The sequence below is a fragment of the Prunus dulcis genome, chromosome 6 (genome assembly GCF_902201215.1).
Source record: "Prunus dulcis chromosome 6, ALMONDv2, whole genome shotgun sequence".
NCBI classification, from domain to species: Eukaryota; Viridiplantae; Streptophyta; class Magnoliopsida; order Rosales; family Rosaceae; genus Prunus; species Prunus dulcis.
In genome coordinates this window covers 12641264-12662364 of record NC_047655.1, presented here as the reverse complement: position 1 = coordinate 12662364, position 21101 = coordinate 12641264, and the positions used below count along the sequence as shown (strand labels likewise).

Below are 21101 nucleotides of genomic sequence, written 5' to 3'. Positions count from 1 at the left end.
GTAAATAATCAATAATTCATGTACGAATATGAAAATAATACAATAGTTTGGGAGTTATTTGTAGGTGGAAAGTTTTTTTTTTGGGCTGATTGCCAAAAAAGTTGAGAAGAAAAAAACTGAATACGAGTAACGAAACTGAGCTCCACATACTCACTTAACTTCTATCCATGGCCACACTTTCCTGCTACTCTCTGCATCCTCTTGCTTCTGCTTCTTCTTCTTCAACAACGTCTCTCACTGCCAATCACTCTCTTCCATATCAACCCCAAACAAAACCTGAAATCCCTTTACTGTTCCGCTGCTCTGCCACAAGTGCCGCTAGGCCTGAAGTCATAATTCAACCCACAAGGCTCTTTGTCCAGCCCATTCTACTATTTGCTGGCTTTGACAAACCCTTGGATACCCAAACTTTTCTTGCCACTATAAGTGTCTTGGCTGCCATTGCTCTCTCTCTCTTTCTTGGTCTTAAGGTAACAATTAGTTCTGCCTTTCTTGGTCTAGCTTTCTTTCTGGGTTTTGTGTTTTTGGGAAAAATAATATCTTTAAAGAAAAATGGAGCTTGTGGGTTTGGTGTTTTTTGGGTTAAGGTTGATGAATGGTGGGTTTGTGGTTGTTCTTGAATCTTTTGCAGGGTGACCCTGTGCCTTGTGAGAGATGTGCTGGCAATGGTAATGGCTTTGTGATTGTTTCTATTTTTCTTGGTTTTTATTTATTTATAAAGAAATGGAAGATAACTGTGAAATACCGATTCCATTTCAAGCCAGCAACGGAAGAATATAATGTAGAAAAAATAATGACAGTGCTAATATTCTTTTGTTCTGTGCTTTAACTTCGCTCAACTCTCTTATGGTAGTTTCAGAATTGAGTTTTATCAAGTAATGCAAGCTAGTATCGTTTGTTAATTCTATGAGAAATGGTTACTTTTTGTTAGCTAGTGCCAGTAGTTAGTATCTGTAGAGAGCATCTTTGACAATAGGAAACTGGAAGCCTTGGATTGAAGTATATGGAGATACTGATGGCTAAATAAAATATAGCTCTCTAACAAAAGCGAAAAGTTAATTATAGACAAAAGAAGAAACAAATAAAAATGGTTACTTCTGGTGAATGACAAACTCCGAAACAAAAAGGCTAGAAACTTAAATTTGTATTTGATGATTGACCAGATGGTCATATCATTTTTTGGGCATATCAATGATGAAAACTATCAGATACCGGTTGGTTGAGCTCTATCATGATAAGATGACTCTACTGTCAGAGTTGCAAGTCATTGGTATTCTTTATAGGTGACTTCCTGTGTTTCCACAACATGTAGAGGTGGTGATGGCGGTAAAACTTGTGAAGAGGGTTTTCGAAAATGGGTTCGGTTCAATCCAGGGCTTGCCAAATTGGCTGTTAAGTGGCAGTTGTTGGCCCTCAAAATGTGCAGCCTTTTCTAGAGGGTAATTTTGTGCTAGCTGGAGAATTATTCCCTCTTCTTACAATCCATTTCTATGTCCTTTTTTGATAATCACACATAGGCAATCCATCCATAACCCAGTTATTGAAGCATGATATATTCTAAATTGTTCTTCTAATCACATAAATTTCATTTAGTACACTAATCTTCCCACAGTGGCTTTAGGCCTTTACATTGTAGTAAACCCTTTTTATGCATTAATCATGCTACATAGAAGGGAAAATTGTAACATTAGGTCTTTGGGTCTGATGCCAACCAATTTGAACAGAAGGTGAAAACACTAGAACATAAATTATATACAAGAACCCAGAAAAAGCCAGCTGCATAGTTTGAAGGAAATCTATGCTAGGATTATTCAAAAATTCTGAAATTAATGTAAGATTTGTGCTCATAAACAGTCCAGAGAAAGAAAATTGTTCAGTGCACCCATTAGCGTGTTTGCTAAATAGGAGGCGCGCGTAGTAATCATATCATTATTGTATCAGTATTTCAATTCAGAATGTCAAGGGATTGAGGTGTTTGGATGAGTGCTCGACTGAAATGAAACTCAAGTTCATGCACAAGTATTAAAGCTTGATGTAGTGTAATACATATCAGCCATGCTGAGAGTTTTGAGGGAGAATTGTAGCCAATTGATTTCTTGTTAACTTAACCAAACCATCATTGGACCCCTACTCTCTTCCACACATTATTTTCAAGCATCTAAGGACATATAGGATACACAAATGTGGCAGAAAATGCTGCAACAAATATATTGGTACTGGATGTAAAAGATGCTGGTCTATATCTCATTTGTTATGCTTCTTTATTTCTACATTTAGTAATTTTTTCCCCCTCGGGGTCTATCTTTTCCTAATATATAAGCGATGTCAGGTGGTACAAAATGTGTCTTCTGTAGCAATGGTAAAATGAAGATGGAGACAGGCTTGATTGATTGCAAGGTGTGCAAGGGTGCAGGTAATAGTTTCTGATGCTTCTTTCCTGTGTGTTATTACCCTTAGGCCCAGCTATGACCATCTAAGGAGTAAGAACATAGTTGATCTAAGATTTTGGTGAACATACTCTATCATCATTCGTCCCCATGGAATGATTATTGTCGAAAAATGCAAAGTCCCACATGAGGACAAAATAAAATACAACATTAATGAGAGGTTCCACTACTAATAGCACAGTTTGTGTCTCTAAAATCTTAACCTTAATTCCATTAGAGGTTGAAAGAAGTAAATCAAGTTGTGGTTTTTGGTGAACTTTTCAATATTTTTGTATGGTTCGATCTCTCCTTTTCTCTCAAATGAATTTTATTTTTGTAGGATTGGTACTCTGCAAGAAGTGTGCAGGTTCTGGATATTCTCGACGGCTATGAACTGTGTCTTTAGAATATTAATTTGCTCTCTCTATTTTCAATCTGAATGAATTTTCCCCAGCTTTAATTCTTTTTTGGTCCAGATGCATCCTTCTTTTTCCCTTGAAGTGTAGCCCCATTCTCTAAAGTTCATGTGCTTATTCAAAAACTGTGAAGGATGAAAAATTGTAAATTCTAATTTACATTTTGTTTCCATGTATATATTTTCATTTCTTATTAGAATATATATATTTTCTGCAGCACTGTTTGCTTAGAGAGAAACTGTGGAAAAACAATCATTGACTGAATTAATTTTTCTCATGAAGAATAACTGAACTAGTCACAAGCTTTTATACCATTACAATTGATTGACCATCACCAGTTATAACTATCTAACATCTCTGTTAGATAGCAGCTGACAAGAACTGATCTGGTGTGAGTTAGCAGTTGACAAGAACTGAAATCTCTACTGGTTTTATCATGGTCTTTAGCTTTTCTAACTATATAGTAGACTTATTGCTATGTCTTTGTAGTAGTGATTTGGACTGGATTGGAGGTCTACAATTAGTTCAATCTTGTTATTTTCTAATCGTTTCTAATTCGATCCAATCTTTTATCCTTTAAGGCGTATAAAATAATCACACTACAAAACAAAAAGTGACAACAGTCATTATTATTTGGTGACTAATACTGGAGTAAAGCCTGATTCTAACATTAGTCACCAAATGTCTCCAAATAACTATTGCAATTTTTTTGGTAGTGTCAATATGAGCTAGTTGCCACAATGCTTTGATTGACACACGTGTTTTTTAAGGCGTAAGTTATTCAATTATATTCTAAGAAAGAGAAAAAGACGATAACAACCGTCATGTTTATTATTGTTAAAAAAAACCTAGGACAAGCACTACAAACTGCCTGCTTGGACAAAAAATAAAATAATGAAACCACTAAAAACTGCTTTGTCCAGTCACCATGGGCCCACTCCACCATATTTCGGTACAAAACAACAAAAACAACATGTAAAAAATATCCAACAACTCCACTCCCCTACTCCCCCACTCCTCCTCCTCCCTATTTCTTCCCCACTTCTCTTCCTTCCCTTTCTCACAATTCTCACAAGTCCTCCTCATCACCACAACACAAGCATGTCCACCTCCACCACCACCCCTCCCAACACTTTATCGTACGAAGAATGCCGCGGCGTTCTTCGCGTATACAGCGACGGCTCCATCGTCCGCTCTCCCAACCCGAGCTTCGACGTCCCCGTCCTGGAAGACGGCTCCGTCTCCTGGAAGGACGTCGTTTTCGACCCGACCAATCACCTCCAACTCCGCCTCTACAAGCCAGCAGCAACGACACGCTCTCCCTCGTCGTCCAAAAAGCTCCCCATCTTCTACTACATCCACGGCGGAGGCTTCTGCATCGGCTCGCGCGCTTGGCCCAACTGCCAGAACTACTGCTTCCAGCTAGCTTCCCAGCTCCAGTGCGTCGTCGTTTCGCCCGACTATCGCCTCGCTCCCGAGCACCGCCTCCCGGCAGCGATCCACGACGGCGCCGCTGCTTTGCAGTGGCTCCGGGCCCAAGCCGAGGCCGACGAGCCGGACACGTGGTTGACTGACGTGGCTGATTTTGAAAACGTGTTTGTTTCGGGTGACTCGGCGGGTGGGAACATAGCTCATAACTTGGCGGTTCGGTTTGGGCCCGGTTCGACAGAGTTGGGGCCGGTTCGGGTTAGGGGGTATCTACTTTTGGCACCGTTTTTCGCTGGAACGGTTTTGAGTAAGTCGGAGGCCGAGGGGCCCAAAGATGCCTTTCTCAATTGGGAGCTCATTGACAGGTTGTTGCAATTTCTACTTTTTGTTTTTTGTGTTTATCCCCTAATTCTGTTTAATCTCCTCTCATCCCAAATTTTATGTTTATCCTAAATTCACGATAAATACGGTACAAATAACAGTACTCTCGTAAGTTTACAAGTAATAAATTAAGAGTTGTCGATTAGCATGATGAACTCCTAAAATATTTCACATGAATACGCTGTTTAATTATAATGCTTGACACATGCAAGTGAAATTTAACACTAACAAAGCTCTGTATATTATATTTGGAATTTTTTTATAAAAAATTGTGTATTGCTAAAAATTGGGCAGGTTTTGGAGGCTGTCGATACCAATTGGGGAGAATACAGATCACCCGCTTGTGAACCCATTTGGGCCATTTAGCCGGAGCCTTGAACCGGTGGCTCTTGATCCGATCCTAGTGGTTGTGGGTGGCAGTGATCTGCTCAGGGACCGAGCTGAAGATTACGCAAAGAGGCTCAAGAATTGGGGAAAGAAGGTTGAGTACGTGGAATTTGAAGGGGAGCAGCATGGTTTCTTCACCTTTCATCCTAATTCCCAAGCCGCAAAAGACTTGATGCCAATTCTCAAACGATTCATTACTGAAAATTCCAGCTAAAACTGCAACTTTGGCGTCCAAAATAAGTGTGTTTTGTAAAAATATATGAACCATTTCCAACTTTGTTTGAGCGCCTTATCAACCACACTGCCGGTTATTTCATGATTACATGCTACACCATGTAATATTTATATTCTCTCTACATTATGTTTTTCGAAGAAATAGAATTTCAGACGACTTTATTTAGGATTTGTTATCCCATATTAATATAATCATTTTCTTTACTTCCTATTTAATTCTTCCTTTGGATAACTTTATTAAATATTATAAACCTTTCTATTCGTATTAATGAAATTTAACCATCGTTTAGCCACCAAAAAAAAAAAAAAAAAAGGTACATATTTCCATAACAAATTAATTTAGGAACTTTTAAGATGTCTAGTGGAGTCAATAGACGTGGGCCTATTTGGGAACATTGAGACCTATTACATGGAAACAAACATGACACAATTTGCAAATATTATGATACTAAATTTTCATAAATAAATTATTATAGTGTGTTTAATCTTCTTTCATTAGTTATTATATATTTTCTAAACTCACGGTGTTTGTCAGCTCGCTATATAATCAACTTAAATCACTCAAACCCAAAATGCAATACATTTCCTTCCAATTTTTTATGATAAAATCATAGAAAATTTCAATTAAATAGACATCATCTAAAGTTTCAATAAAAATTTCTAAATTTTTCCCACAATTTCCGTGACTTTTATAAAAATTTTCTTTATTTTTAGACCACCAATATTTCTGAAACTCCTAATATTTTAGACCTTAAGCAAAATTAGAGTATTTTAGACCTTAGGCAAAATTAGGATGAACAAAAGTTCTACTAACAACTACACAGTCTACATCACTAAATTTAAGCATGAAGGAGAACCTACTATCCCCAGATGAAGTAACACCACTATCAAATCCAATGTATCTATCTAAGAATAAATTATAAAACATGGCACAAATTTAGAGAATACTCGGTCTCTTTCTATCCAACTGTGCATATGGCAAACAAAAAGTTCTAATTTGACAACAATGACAAAATACAATTAGTCATGACAATAAAATCCTTCAAATGCGAGGCATGACTAAAATTAGAAGGAAAAAAAAAGAAAAAAAAAAAGAGAAGAGAATTTAAAGGATTGGTTTTTGGAGAATTTTTGGATCGATGAATTAGCCAAAAATAGATGATGGATAACTCAATTATGAGTATGGCTCACAACAAAAAACTTGTTATTCACTAACTAAACCTAAACGAATCCTAAAATTAATTGAGTACACCTTATGATCTAAGTACACTATAATATTTTAATCAAAATGTAAAATTAACTAAGTACACCTTATTTAACTACCAAAAATACCCCTGATACACCCTAATACATTATATCACAATCCCTAATACCAATCTCAAATCTATCACCTTCTAAAAATCAACAACCACAAAGTCCTGATGTTCTCAAAACTTGTTCTCTGGATAAATTGGCTGGTGATTTACATCTGTTTGATGGCTCCTTGGTCACAGCCGAAGAACTTTCATGTGCTCCTGCAGAAACTATTGGAAGGATTTGTATTGGCTATGCTTGACTCAGGTCAAGTATTGGCTATGAAATGGCTAAGGGAGGGTATAGCAAAAGGAAGGAAAGAATTTGCAAGAGAAGTAAATAAAATAGGAAACATCATAATCTAGTTTATCTGCTCGGTTACTATTGGGGCCAAAGGAGCATGAGAAACTATATTTGTTTCATAATTTAATATATCATTTTTAGTCATTTTATATTAGGGTAAATTAGTAATCAAATGTACTCAGTTAATTTTAGTGTTTATTTAGCAACACTCAAAAGAAAATATGGATGGGAAAGTTGACATCCCATAAATAAATAAATAAACAAATTAGAAAAGGAAAAAAAAAAAAAAAAGGCGGCTGCACAAAAGATTTGAATCCAAACAGTGCAATAGTTTTTTTTTTTTTTTTTTTGGCATAACGGTCCAATAGTTTAAATTGGAGTCATCTTAACCGTTAATCCAAACCAGTATCCACCGTCCGATAACATATTTCCCTTCCCCCCACTCTCTCCCAAATTCAAATTCACTTTACCCCAAAATCGACCTCTACATTTCTCCAATCTCATCGTCATCTTGCTTGCGCTGGTTTCCACCAACATCTCCATCTCCACTCCCTCGCCAAAACCACTCACTTCGCTCCAACACGAAATGCCTTTCATATCCGACACCGCGAGCGCTATCAAGAGCCGGTTCGGGTTCCATGACCACTCCTCGGACCCGGTCCGGAGCACACCGGGTCTTCCCAAATCGGCGGCCAAAGAGGCTGTCTCGGCGGTTCGGAGCATCCGCGACTGGAACGACGACGAAGACGATGACGGGAAAGTCAGCACCAGTACGGCGTCGTCCAATCAGAGCTTCGAGTTCCGGGAAGATCCCTCCTTCTGGAAAGACCACAACGTGCAGGTACTTCAACGAATCGTTGATTCTGCTGAGTTTTTCAAAGTTACTTTTATTGCTTTCAAAGGCAGACTACATTTGTGCTTAAAGTGTTAATTTGCTTTGTCTGAGTCAGATTTGTATTGAATTTGGTGTATTTGTGAGGTTCCTAATTGTTCTGCTTTGTTAGGTTTTCAGATTAGTGTCTAGGAAGTGCTGTTTTTAGCTTTTGCTTTTAAAATCAAAGCCGTTGGAATCAATTTGTTTTGTTTTATGTTGAAATTATGGTCAGGTTATCATTCGGATCCGTCCCCTTAGTAGCGCTGAAATATCAGTGCAAGGCTATGGCAAATGCATTCGTCAAGAGAGCTGTCAGACAATTACTTGGACCGGGCATCCCGAGTCACGATTCACTTTTGACATTGTTGCAGATGAGAATGTTAGCCAGGTCAGTTGCCTTACTTGGTTGTGTTTCATTTTTGTCGCTTTGTTTTTTCTTTCTTTTGGTTGGCATGGGTTTCATTTGAGTTTTTTCATGTACAGGAACAATTGTTCAAAGTGGCGGGATTGGCAATGGTGGACAATTGCATGATAGGTTACAACAGTTGCATGTTTGCATATGGCCAAGTGAGTCTCCAAAAACTAGGAAAGCAAATGTTTGAATTAATTAAATTTCTTTTGGTTGCTTTCTTTTGACTTGATTGTTTCTGTGCAGACTGGAAGTGGGAAGACCCACACAATGCTTGGAGATATTGAGGGAGGAACTCGAAGGCACAGTGTCAATTGTGGGATGACACCTAGAGTCTTCGAATATCTGTTCTCAAGAATTCAAAAGGTGTGTGCTGCATGTATTGAGGCATAAGTGCAAGTATTAATGTTGCCTACATACATGAATCACTTTCCACCATTTAGTTCTATTCAAAGCTGAAATTTGAATCTGAATTCCACATAGATTTTTATCTATGTTTAATATTTTCTGCAAGCTACTAATGCACACTTTGTTGATTGTGTTGTTTCAGGAAAAAGAGGCTGGTCGAGATGAAAAAGTAAAGTTTGTATGTAAATGTTCATTTTTAGAAATATACAATGAACAAATTCTAGACCTTTTGGACCCTTCATCTAACAACTTGCAGGTATGGATCACCTACTGTTGAGAGTTTTATTTATACTGTTTCTCATTTTAGTTCTGGTCACTCAGATAAACCTACCAAAACTAATTTGAATCTCTTGTTGTCATTTCAAATAAACTAACGAGTTTGTTGTGAAAATTGCGAGAAAATTACAGATAAGAGAAGACATAAAGAAAGGTGTTTATGTGGAAAATCTCAAGGAGGTTGAAGTTACAAGTGCTCGAGATGTTATGCAACAACTTATTCAAGTATATAAGACCTCTACTCATATGCTCTTTATCATTTCAACTTCAAACATTTGAATTAGTATAGTACTGTTTTCAAACATTGTCTTTCGACTGATAGAATAGTTTGTTTCATTTACTGCTGACTTTGTAGGAAATTTATTTTCTGCTGTGAATGAATTTTATTATTGCTTTAGTGTAAATGGAATTTGCATTACTTGCTACACTTTTTTTGTTCCAGGGTGCAGCAAATAGAAAGGTAGCTGCTACCAATATGAATCGTGCTAGCAGTCGCTCTCATAGTGTATTTACATGCATCATTGAAAGTAAAGTGAGTTTTTTTTTTTTCTCATTTCTATTCAAAAATTGAACAATCTTGCCTTTTCTTCTTTCCTTCCCTAGGGTGGGTTAGTTTGAACTTCTAATTGATAATTCATTTCTTCTCAGAGGGAATGCCAAGGAGTAACTCACCATCGATTTGCTCGGCTTAATCTCGTTGACTTAGCAGGATCTGAAAGGTAAAAGTGATGTAAAGAAGAGCATGTGAATTTTAAATTATTTATAAGGAAGCGGTTGGTAGAATATTGAAGGAAGATAAGGGTGTGTTCAACCTGCCTCTATATGTTTAGTACAACAAGGGAAAGGAGGAGATATGATGTAAAATATGGGGCTTCTCGTAATTTATGCTATAAGAGGGTAGTTCCCACTCAGTACTTTGCACTTTTTGAGAGATAAAGACTGGATCTTAGGGAAAGTAAGCCTCACGTATGCATTGCTTCTAGTACGCAAACAGGAAATAATTATCATTACTATATTTTCTCCCATTGCCGTCAGTGAATTCAGTTCCTGTTTAATTGATATTGTCTGTGTGTTAATGGCAGGCAGAAGAGTTCTGGAGCTGAAGGTGAGCGTCTGAAGGAAGCTACTAACATTAACAAGTCTCTTTCAACATTGGGGTATGTTTTTTCTAGCCATTATCTTTAGATTTTTCAGTGTAAAAAAATTTCTTGGGAATTTTTTTTCTCATTGATGTTCAAGTGGTAGATTATTCAACCATTCATTTGTTGAAATGATTTTTATATTTGCAGACTTGTGATTATGAATCTGGTAAATGTTTCCAATGGGAAGTCACTCCACGTTCCATACCGGGATTCAAAGCTTACATTTTTGCTTCAGGTAGTTTTTGATGTAATCTGGAATGCTATCAAATGCAGTTACTTCTTATTTGTGGATGATATATAATTAGTGCTGCCTATAGTAAAGTGAAGAATCAGTGCATGGATGTGAGATTGTTATCTATTGCAAGATGTTTGATAACCTCATTTCTTTGTGGGCTACGAATTTGGACTTTGTAAGCCTTGTTGTTTGAGGCTTTAAAGAGTTTTGTTAAAAAGTTATATCCTATCGTCACCCTTGCAGTTCCTGAAGTAGTTCTACATCTATCTGAACAGTAGAATCACTCCCTGTTTTTTTAGTTTCTTGATTTCTGTGGTTCCAGTACAAAATTTTGATTATTTGGAAATTCTGAATCACTTGTGTAATCCTGATAGTGTGTCCTTTTCAGGATTCTCTAGGAGGGAATTCGAAGACAATTATAATAGCAAATGTTAGTCCTTCTAGCTGGTCAGTAAATCTGTCTTTCTTACGCATCTTCCTTTTATGTTCTACTTCTGCTTTTCGTTTATAGTATCTATGCCAACTATGTATTACTGTTCCTATGCTAACTATGTTTTACAGTGCCTAGAGGTCATTGCATTCTAAGCTATCAAGTTTTATGTTCTAATTTCATTTTGTGGAGTGACTATTTTTGTACCTGAAATTATAAAGTTTATAGTTAGTTTTCTTTTTCATATATTGTCTTCTATATAATGTATGACAAGATTGATTACGTAGCTTTTTAACATTTTATGTGGGTTTTTGCAGTTGTTCGTTGGAGACATTGAGCACTTTGAAGTTTGCACAGCGTGCTAAATTCATTAAGAACAATGTATACCAGTTTTTTCTTTCTTTTTTCGCATGCACATTTCTAATGTATGGGTTTTGCTGCTTTGTCAGATGAAAAAAATGATACTACATAAATAGTTAGATGACCCAAAAACATGTCTTCTTTTTATATTATTCTTGCATTCATTTTAGTCTATCAAAAGTTAAAATGGACCGAGTTACTATGGCACTGGAGGGCTGATTTTGACGTTTGAACTTTTGTGGTAATACCTTTGTTTCTAGTAGTAGGATAGAAAATGCTTATCTCATTTATATGTTCTCAGGCAATTGTGAATGAGGATGCATCTGGAGATGTCATTGCCATGAAGGTGCAAATTCAACAACTCAAGGTACATGATTTTCTCTGTGTTTGTGGTCACACTCACGGTATTTTTGTCTTATAGATTGGGTATCTTTATCTTTCTCGGAAGATATGTCGGGACTTGTAGATTTAATGGTGGTGAGCATTTACCCCAAGGCCAGAGTTCAAATTTCCCCCACCCTTTGGCCTCATTTCTACCAAAAGATCTTTCTGGGAAGATTAATATCCTGATTTAGTCATTATAGATTTCTTGACAAACACCATATTAGGAGTCAGCATAAAACTACTGAGAAACATGGTCTAATTACTACGAACTTATATTGACTTCTGCTATCCGCGTTTGTTATTTTACTACCAAGGTACTTTTTGTTGAGTTTATAGTGAATGCTGATTTTGAATAAGGTAATGAAAAAATGGACTGTGGAATACACCCCAGGGATTCCACTTTTTAGGTTCGGCTTAGACAAACTAATTTGTACCCTTTCTCTGTTGCTTCATACGGTAATTGTGACTGATTTAATGTCATCTAGTAGATGAGCACTTTCTAAGTCTAAACAGTGAACATTTTATAGCTTTCTAGTGACTTATATTCTGTCTTATGTGTATCGTTCATTTATTTTCAGAAAGAAGTATCCCACTTACGAGGACTAGTCAATGGAGGAACTGGAAATCAGGACAATGATACATTAGCTGTAAGCTTTCCAGGATCGCCAGGATCTTTCAAGTGGGATGGACCTAATGGATCATTTAGTCCATTTACTTCCAGCAAGAGGACATCTCAGGTATGCTATGCACCATTCTTTCCTACTTGTTGAGTCAAAATTATTTATGATCTACTCCAACTCCTACTACGAAAATAGCCCTAATTTATTCTGCATCAATGTTGTTCTGAAATTTCTGGTTAGTAATTAAATTTATTGCTATCCCAGAAAAAAGACTATGAAGTTGCCCTTGTCGGGGCTTTCAGGAGGGAAAAGGACAAAGACATTGCACTGCAGACATTAGCTGCTGAAAGCCAGGCAGCTTTGCAGCTGGTATGTATCAAATATTGTCTTTCTTGTTATCTTTTAATGATTGATTAGTCCTACATTCAGAGTATGTCTTGCAGATTTCCTTGGTTATTTGACAAAAAATTCCACGTCAAAAACTTATTTTGTATATGGCTTGTATAGTCATGCCATTCTGTTATAAGATTTGTTTAGTTTTGGACATTTAAATCAATTTTAATTCTCTTCAGTTATTAAATGATTTTAAAATTATTTTTGGACATAAATCTTTGCGGTGAACTAGGCCAAACAAAGAGAGGATGAAATACAAGGCCTGAAGATGAGACTACGATTTCGAGAAGCTGGAATAAAAAGGTTGGAAGCGGTTGCCTGTGGAAAGATCTCAGCTGAAACCCACTTACTAAAGGAAAAGGAGGAACATTTAAAGGAAATTGAGGTCCTACGTGCCCAGGTGGATCGTAACCAAGAAGTAACTAGGTTTGCTATGGAAAATTTGCGGCTGAAAGAGGAAATAAGAAGGTATGCATTTGTTCTTAAGCTAGTTGAGTCCTCTTTTATCACAAACAGAATTCTTTCAGCTAGTGAAAGTCATACGATTTTCAAGGGGCCGTCAGCCTCACTTGTCATCTGTTTCCTTCATATATATCGACACTTTCATCGTCTCTAACTATGAGTTTGTGACCAACTTCAATTAAAGAATACAAATGGCATGGAGTGGCCAACTATTAAAAAATAGTATACTAAAAAACAAATTGATGAAATCATAAAAACAAAATTTATCTTCTTATTGGCATTTTTGACTTTAGTTCAAGTTCTTTCTTTGTAACAATATCTTTTGAGAGAATCGTGTAAATTAAGTGAAGATAGTTTATACTTTTTGCTCACTTCAATGTTATTAATGTTCAAAGTCTAGAATTTTGTACTTGTTTGCCGTGTTTTATTTTTGTATTCCCCTCTTAGGCAAAATCCTGGGTCCACCACTTTCAGAAACACTCCTCATTCATTTCCATCATTAATTTCTTTAAAACAAAAAAACTTTTTTCACATGTAAATGCTATACTGATTTAATAGGTTTTTATTTTATTTATATTTTTGTTTCTCTCCAAAATTTACAGGAAATGTGAGATTTAATATTGCTATTGCTTATTGACATCTTATACCACAGGTTGAAGTCCTTTTATGAGGAAGGTGAACGAGAGATAATGAATGAACAGATAATGGCGTTACAAAACAAGGTAAAGAAATAGTATAGTACAATATTGTTTGAATTTAACCATTACTCCTCTTTCCTTTTCTACTAATCAGAATATTTTTCTTGTGACTGACACGCAGTTATTAGACGCTCTTGATTGGAAACTCATGCATGAATCAGAGCTTTCGAATTCGAATGTGCCGATGGAAGTTCAGAATGATGATAATTTTCTTATCTCTAATCAGGTGAGCTGCAGGTTCACTATTTGTTTCATAATTTTCTTATCTCTTATCAACAACTATGCCATATTGAATTTTTTTCACACTTAGAGTTTTAATTTAAAACTGCAAGTGGTTTGTAAACTTGAGACATTCATATCAAATTTAAACCACACATTACTCGTGAATTATTATTTTTAATTAAAAAATTCATTATTTTGATAATGTTTTCTGAGCTTCAGGCATGCATTTTAAATTTGATTCATCTTCTTCGTCATTGCATATGACGGCCCTTAGGCATCATTTTCAGGTCTATCTTTTATCGGAAAATTAAGGACTGGGTTGTTATCAACAATTCTCGGATTTTTTAGATTGGAAGTGCTTGAGTGATTGATTATTGCAAGTGTTTGATTTCAAGTTTACGCCATGTGTATACCCTATCTGCTTGTCTCTTTTATGTTTGTTGCTTTTTCTCATTTCATTTTTTCCCCTTTCACTATGTGATACAGGAACAAGCATTACCTTGGCAGTCTTCAATTAAGGAGGAGAATGAATTTCTCCGTATGCAGGTAAAACATGTAAAAAGTCTTTCGTCTAGTGGAGCTTTATTTTCCTCGATAGAAGTGGTTTTCGTATTTGATGTTAACTTGCTCATGACAGGCCATTCAAAACCAATCCGAAATGGACACACTCCAGAAGAAACTAGACCTCTGCCTTGAAGAGAAAGAAGTTTTGGAAAGGTAATCAACGGTTTCAACTGCTATCTTCGATTTTTTAAAATCTCAACGCAACAGAAATGTGAAGTTCAATATGATGTATTTATATATATGGTTATATTCATTTGCCTGTCGTATTTTATAACTGGAGGGGACTGGGGCTACCGAGGGTTTTTATTCGTCATCTTTTGAGGAGTGTAGATCTCATATTGTGTGCATTTTTTTCTGTTCGGTTACAATTTTTGCTCTTCATTTCTTATGGTTTTTAATTTTTAATTTTATTTGATATAATGAGATTTAGGTTTCTACTTTATAACAAGTGTCTTAATTTTACTTACCAACTCTGCAGGAATATCAATGATTTGATGACAAAACTTGAAGAAGAGAGATCTTCTAGAGCCATGAAAGAAGACACACATCAACTTGAGCTTCCTTCTTTGTCGGCTGATGTGCCAATTATGAGTTTCAATGATTCGATGGAGCTGAAAACAATGGTTGATGCCATTGCTGCTGCAAGTGAAAGAGAAGCTGAGGCTCATGAGACAGCAATAATCCTGTCCAAAGAGAATGATGGACTGCGTATGAAGCTCAAGGTTTTGATTGAAGATAACAATAAACTCATTGAGTTATATGAAGGGGCCACTTCAGACAGCACTTACAGAAATATTAATAAATTTGAGTGTGCTCATGATGGCACTGAAACTCACAGTAATAGTGGTGGTTTTATTGACCTTTCCAAAGAAAAGGAGGCTGAGATGAATAAAGTGGTCGAGAATTTAGAGCATCAACTTGTGGAAATGCATGAAGAAAATGAAAAACTAATGGGTTTGTATGAAGGAGCCATGCAGGAGAGGGATGAACTTAAAAGAGTGCTTGCTTCTGGTGGTCAGAAAAGTGTTACAGTTAAGGGAGGATTTGATTCCCCAGAGAAGCTTGTTGAAGTTGATGGAGGTGCTTCTCCTACGTCTCTGGAGGAAAAGAATTGTATTGGCGAAAATGGTCTTCCTGGTTCTGATGGAGGAGAAAGCCGTCAGTTTGAGAAACCTACTTTATGTCAAGGAGCAGTCTCAATGGAGGAATCTGGTTTCTCTGGACCAAATGAGCGAGGCGGGCTCAGTCATACATCTGATGAAGTGAACCCGGATACTGAAGAAAGTGGTGGCTCAAGAATTTTGGTTGATAGAGCAGGTCTATGCACTGCTAATACTGAAGCAAATTCAGGAAATGAGGTTGATGCTGGAACTCAGTCTGACATGGAACTGGAGACATCAGATCTCACTGCAGTAAAGCTTTTAGAAGCGCTAAATTTGGTCAGAAAGAAACTGGAAACAGCAGATGAACAACTTTTAGATTCTGCAAAAACAGTTACCGTATTTGGTTCCCTTGAGAAAGTAATGTTAGAGGTTGGCAAACTCTCAGGAGAAATTGAAGCAATGGAAGCTGAAATTCAGGTCAAGCAGCAGCTTTTTGAATCATGTGAACTCCTCACTTCAAAAGTGAAAGAAAACATCACTCAAATTGACAAAAAGTTATCAGCTCTCAAATACTCCCTATCTAGCTTTTCTTCATCCGTAGTTTACTTCGAGCAACGAGAAGCTCGGGCAAGAGCAAGGGTAGCTGCTTCAACATCTTATCTGGAACAAAAGAAAGGGCAATTGGGCTGCCTACAAGCACAGAAGGATGAAATAGCTGCTGCTCGGAGGGAAATGCAAGAATCTGAAGCAGAACTAAAGATCAGTCTGGCATGCTTGAAGTCAAAACTGGAGGAAGAAAATCGAAAACAAGAGAATGAACAGGTTCTATTTGCCATAGATAATGTTGAGAAGTTAGACCCCTCACAGAAAAATTGGCATTTGGTGGGAGGTAAAGCTACCGAGTTACTGAAGTCTGCGGAAGAGAAAACTAAACTGCAGGCGGAGATGAAGACATCTCGAGAAAAACTTGGAGTCATGAGAAAGGAACTTGAGGATTTGAAGTTGAAGTCTGGGAAGGTAGATAAGGAGATGCTAGCTGTTCAGGCGGAGATACAGAAAGGCGTCAAGTCTGTGGAAGAGATGGAACTTGCCCTTCAGAATGTTATTCAGGAGAAGGAGATGCTGTTGGAAGTAAAAGATAATGGGAAGGCCGAAGCTGAAAGTCTGGTTGTTGAGTACCAGCAGCATGTGTTTGAATCGGTTTTGAAGGAGGCTGAGTCGAAGATTGTGGAGGAAGAATTGCAGATTGAGTTAAGAATGTTGGAAGAGCTGCGCACGGCAAGGGCTTTAGCCGCTGCGAAGACAATGCAGTTGTTGGACACAAGGTCTGGTTCATGTTTGTTATCAGAAAAGATGGAGGAAGAGCTTCAAAGTGTTAGGAAATATGTTGTGGAGGCAAAGTCATTGTTAGGTGAGAGCTATTCTCACCATTTAAATTCAAATGTCAGTTGAAGTCCTTAATCAACTGTCAACTGGGTTACACTTGTAATTAGCAATCACTTTTCTCTTCTGTTTTGGATTAGCAAAACAGTGTTTACTGCTTTAAATCAATAATTGTTTTGTTTCTTTTGCCGTGTTAAATAGAAATCATTGTCACAAAATTAATTGGATCAATACATTAATATGGACGGTCTGGAGTATGAAGTTCCTCATCGTGCTGCTGACTCCATTTGCCATGAAGCAACATTTATTGTAATCTATAATTGCGAGCATACTAATTGGCATTAGGTTAAGGTAATTTAATTTAAGAGTTAAGGCTAGTTTGGAATGCTAATGTTTCTTATCTTCAAATTTTCTTTGTTTTCTTCCCATTATTGACGTAAAAGAGATAGTAGACTCCTCACTTAAAACTATACCGAAAGAGTCTAGCCTAGTGGAAAAGGGCTTTGACTTGCAGACTAGAGGTCTCAGGTTTGAATCCCCACGACATCATAGTTGTGTGTGTATATGTGAGAAATCTCTCTCTTATGTAGTTTAGATTATTGCTTGTATTTTAAAAAATAAAAAATAAAATTATACCGAAATATACATTAGTTTTAGCAATTAAAATGAGAGTAATATTAGAGATATTAACTATGAATACCAATTGATGTGATAGTGTTTCAATTATTTTCAGTCTGGGCTTCTGTGACTTGATTTTTTCATAGGAAATAAAAAATGGGCTTTTCACATGTAAGTGCATAAGGAGGGCCCAAAATATAGAAAATTCCTACAATACTTAAACTTTAGGAAAAAGCCCATTTTGACTATTAAAAGGGACCAATACAAGCCTTGAAAAAACTAAAAATTACAACACTATCATAACAGTTTTTTCTTCTAAAATTATAATGCAAGGATAATAATGATATTTCACACATCAACTGGTATTTTTTGGGTTTTTTTTCTTCAATTTATAGCTTTTAGTGTTTATATATTAAAATCAATGCAAGAAATGAGTTTTGTTATAAATTTCTCATAAAAAAAGGATGGAATCGGACATCTGCATTTACCATTGGTGTACTGTATGCATTTTAAGAAATATCTTAAATTGAAATCTCATATTTTGCATCGTATCGCATATCCATCTCTCCTCTAGGTTAGATTCCTCACCCTTCGCTTTCTCTCATATGGCTTTCTCCATTTTTTCCTATAATAATTATATCGTTTTCATAATTATCCAAACATGAAATTTGATTTCCTAAACTTGTATGCCATTTTTGCAAAGAAACTGACTTTTTCTCTTCATTCTTTTTCCCATTTTTTCAGCTTGAACATTAAATTGCATAAAGACCAACTTACAGAGTCACATGTATAGAACTCAGAGGTTGCTTGACTCATATCAAGTTATTTCTATTACAATCATTTAACTAAAAGAAACCAAAAATAAATGACGAAATAAGACTTACCTAAAAGATGATAATGTTGTTTGGAATTTGATTTGTAAGCGGAAATTGTATACTAAGAAGCGAAGAGAATTGAAAGCAAAGAGTGTTGAAAGCTAGAGAGCATCGAGAGTTTTTCTTCTCAAACGTGCCTCTAGAGCATCGAGAGTTTCTCTTATCAAAATGACCCAAGGAGGAGAGTTCTCACTAATCCAGTCATCTAAGAATCAAGTGTTCCACTCCCTGGAAATTGTGAGAGACTGTAGTGAGGTGCTCTCTTGTATGTAACATTGGCTTGGTAAGAAAATGCTAGGGAGGACAACTTTATATACCAACTTGTGTACCATCTCTCTAATAGAGTGTGGGACCTGATGGACATATTTTATATTATATATTTAACATCATTCTTAGTATATTTTGGTTAATATTTTAGAAGAATTTTGATACTTTGAATTATATTTCCAATATAGGACTTTCGACTCTCTCTGGAGCAAAACATAATCAAATAGAGGAATTTTGGAGTAATTCCAGTTGGAGGACGTTCTTGAGTCACTTAGCTTGATTGTATCAAAATTTCAGAGTTTTCTTCCAAGCGGTTATTTTCTGGCAATAAAATAAAGGAGCAGTGCGCGGTGCTGGAATAGTGACGTGTTGGGCTTTTATTGTATTTTTGGAGCATAAAATTCTTCTAAAACAAGCTATCTTGGGCCAGATTTGGAGGAGATTTGAGGCCAAAACGTGGCTGGGCAGATTCTCCTATTCCAATTTGGACTTTATTTCCTAGTTTTATTTTATTTTAATTAGTTTCCTTTTGTAGGTTTTAAGGGGTGGAAAAGCTGTACATTGGCAGCTAGGTTTTAAGGGGTATTTAAGCTCTTTCTCACAAGGAATTCTGGACTTCTTTTTCACTTTTGAACTTTGCATTGTGGAGAGCAATTGCTAGGGTTTTGGGTTTTCACAACTTTCAGGTGTTTTCGTTCTTTTCTTCTTAATGATATTTTCTTGGATTTCAATTATGAGTATGCGTAACTAAATTTCTTTTGTTAGGGTGAAGCCTTGAACCTTAGAATGAATATGTGATTTTTATTTAATTGCTTATGATGAGTGCATGCCTACTTGAATTGTTAATCACTGTTTTAAACTATCTAATTGTCTTAATGCCTGATCACCATTAGGATCTTTAGAAAAGTAATTGGATGCAATTTTGGTCGGAAGGTTCCCTGAAATTGATGCTAGCTTCTTGTGATTAATAATTGTAATTTCACTTAAGATGAACACCACGTCTTAAGGGTTGCATGGTTTTTCAAAGGGTTTTCACAAAACTTAATGAGTCTTTCATGTTCAGATTTGATCCGAACGTCCGGACGGGTTGCATGTTGGATATACGTTATGTGTTGGAGGTTCCAAGTAGAATATACATTAGGAAAACCTAACCTTCAAAGTGGCATGTGCAAATCATAAGTAATTGGTAAAAGTTCATAGGATTGCTAGGTGATGGTGAAACCCTAGTGCTTTTATAAATTGATATTCAAAACTCTTTCCTTCAATCATATTTGTTTTTAGAATCAACCAAATTCATAATCATCTTTCTTGACCTTTTATTTTAAGTAGTTATTTGAAATTTGTTTTTACTTAAATTGCTAATTAGTCCTTGAGGAAAACGACCTTGCATGAGCATCTATACTACAATAGCCTTGTGTTCTTGCAAGTATTTTATGTGATTTTAACCCTGTTTGTGTAAGATCCCACATCAACCAACGGAGATGGGGTGATGTGCCTTATATGTGCACATCCGCAGGGGCGGCCCTGGGGTGGTGCAAGTGGCGCCACCGCACAGGGCCCCCCGATTCTTAAGGGCCCCAAAAAAAAAATTTCTTTATATTATATATATATATATATATTAATATTATATGAATTGTATATATAGTACATCGTCTGAATATTTGCACAACAGTGTGTTTAGGGTAGTTGGTAGGAACGCAAATTTATTTGCCAAAAGTGCCAGAGTTCGATACTCACTGAGGTCGATCTACTGGCCTTTTTTAATATTATTTTTGCATTCAAACTTTATATAATTATAAAATTTGAAAAAAAAAAAAGAAGAAAAAAAAAGCGTTTTAAAAATAGGTAACATCGAAGCTTAACCACACCAAAGGAGGCGTACATATATCCACCAAACGTTCTTAAAAATAAAATAAAAAAGGTTTTCTCCTCCCAAAAAAGTACTTTCTTCATTCAAAACAAAACGAAAAAAACTTCATGGCTTCTTCTTTTTCTTAAACTCTGATTTTCTGGTAAGTAATCATCATTGTTCATCAATTTCTCTTTGGTTCTTCTTTCAATCCTTTGACAATTTCTGTTATTCTTTCAATTTTCAGGAATTTGAACACCAAAAAGAGAAAACCCTAATTCCTAAATTCATAAAGACCACTCAAAATCAAATAGTCAGATTCAAATCTCAATTCAAATTCAGGTATGTATCTAAATTTCAATCTATTCTATATATTACATGACTTATTTTATTAAATTATTATCATGTTGATGATTGATTATATGAGAATATAGTTTGTAGAAATATTTATCTATTGCTTGCTGGGGTTTTCTTCCAGGTTATATGGTTTTGGAATTTTTCTTTGTAATCTAAACATGACACCTACTAGAAAATACGTTTCTAGATATACAAAACGGCTTAGAAAAAGAAAAATTGAGGAATTGACTCAATCTCAAAGAGGAGCTCTTGATAGATTAAGATTGTTAAAATCATACTTGCGATCAACTATGTGGTAAGAAAG

General features: G+C 36.1%; 3 protein-coding genes across 3 annotated transcripts; all 3 read left to right on the top strand.

The window, feature by feature from the left end:
* The first annotated feature begins 73 nt into the window (after positions 1-73).
* On the top strand, positions 74-3038 carry LOC117632323 (protein BUNDLE SHEATH DEFECTIVE 2, chloroplastic). The gene is made up of 4 exons (XM_034365766.1): positions 74-470; positions 632-668; positions 2330-2413; positions 2767-3038. Exons 1-4 carry the CDS (start codon positions 168-170, stop codon positions 2817-2819), a joined length of 477 nt encoding a protein of 158 aa, XP_034221657.1. The 5' UTR covers positions 74-167; the 3' UTR covers positions 2820-3038.
* Positions 3039-3847: 809 nt separating this feature from the next.
* On the top strand, positions 3848-5441 carry LOC117631768 (probable carboxylesterase 15). The gene is made up of 2 exons (XM_034365061.1): positions 3848-4635; positions 4946-5441. Exons 1-2 carry the CDS (start codon positions 3944-3946, stop codon positions 5250-5252), a joined length of 999 nt encoding a protein of 332 aa, XP_034220952.1. The 5' UTR covers positions 3848-3943; the 3' UTR covers positions 5253-5441.
* A 1902-nt stretch (positions 5442-7343) lies between these two features.
* Positions 7344-17015, top strand: LOC117632321 (kinesin-like protein KIN-12E). Its single transcript, XM_034365764.1, has 21 exons — positions 7344-7709; positions 7975-8130; positions 8226-8309; positions 8398-8517; positions 8702-8815; positions 8968-9060; positions 9278-9367; positions 9484-9554; positions 9918-9992; positions 10125-10212; positions 10601-10659; positions 10960-11023; positions 11304-11369; positions 11965-12123; positions 12271-12375; positions 12632-12867; positions 13514-13583; positions 13681-13785; positions 14268-14327; positions 14419-14498; positions 14824-17015. Exons 1-21 carry the CDS (start codon positions 7455-7457, stop codon positions 16898-16900), a joined length of 4227 nt encoding a protein of 1408 aa, XP_034221655.1. The 5' UTR covers positions 7344-7454; the 3' UTR covers positions 16901-17015.
* The last annotated feature ends 4086 nt before the right edge of the window (positions 17016-21101 follow it).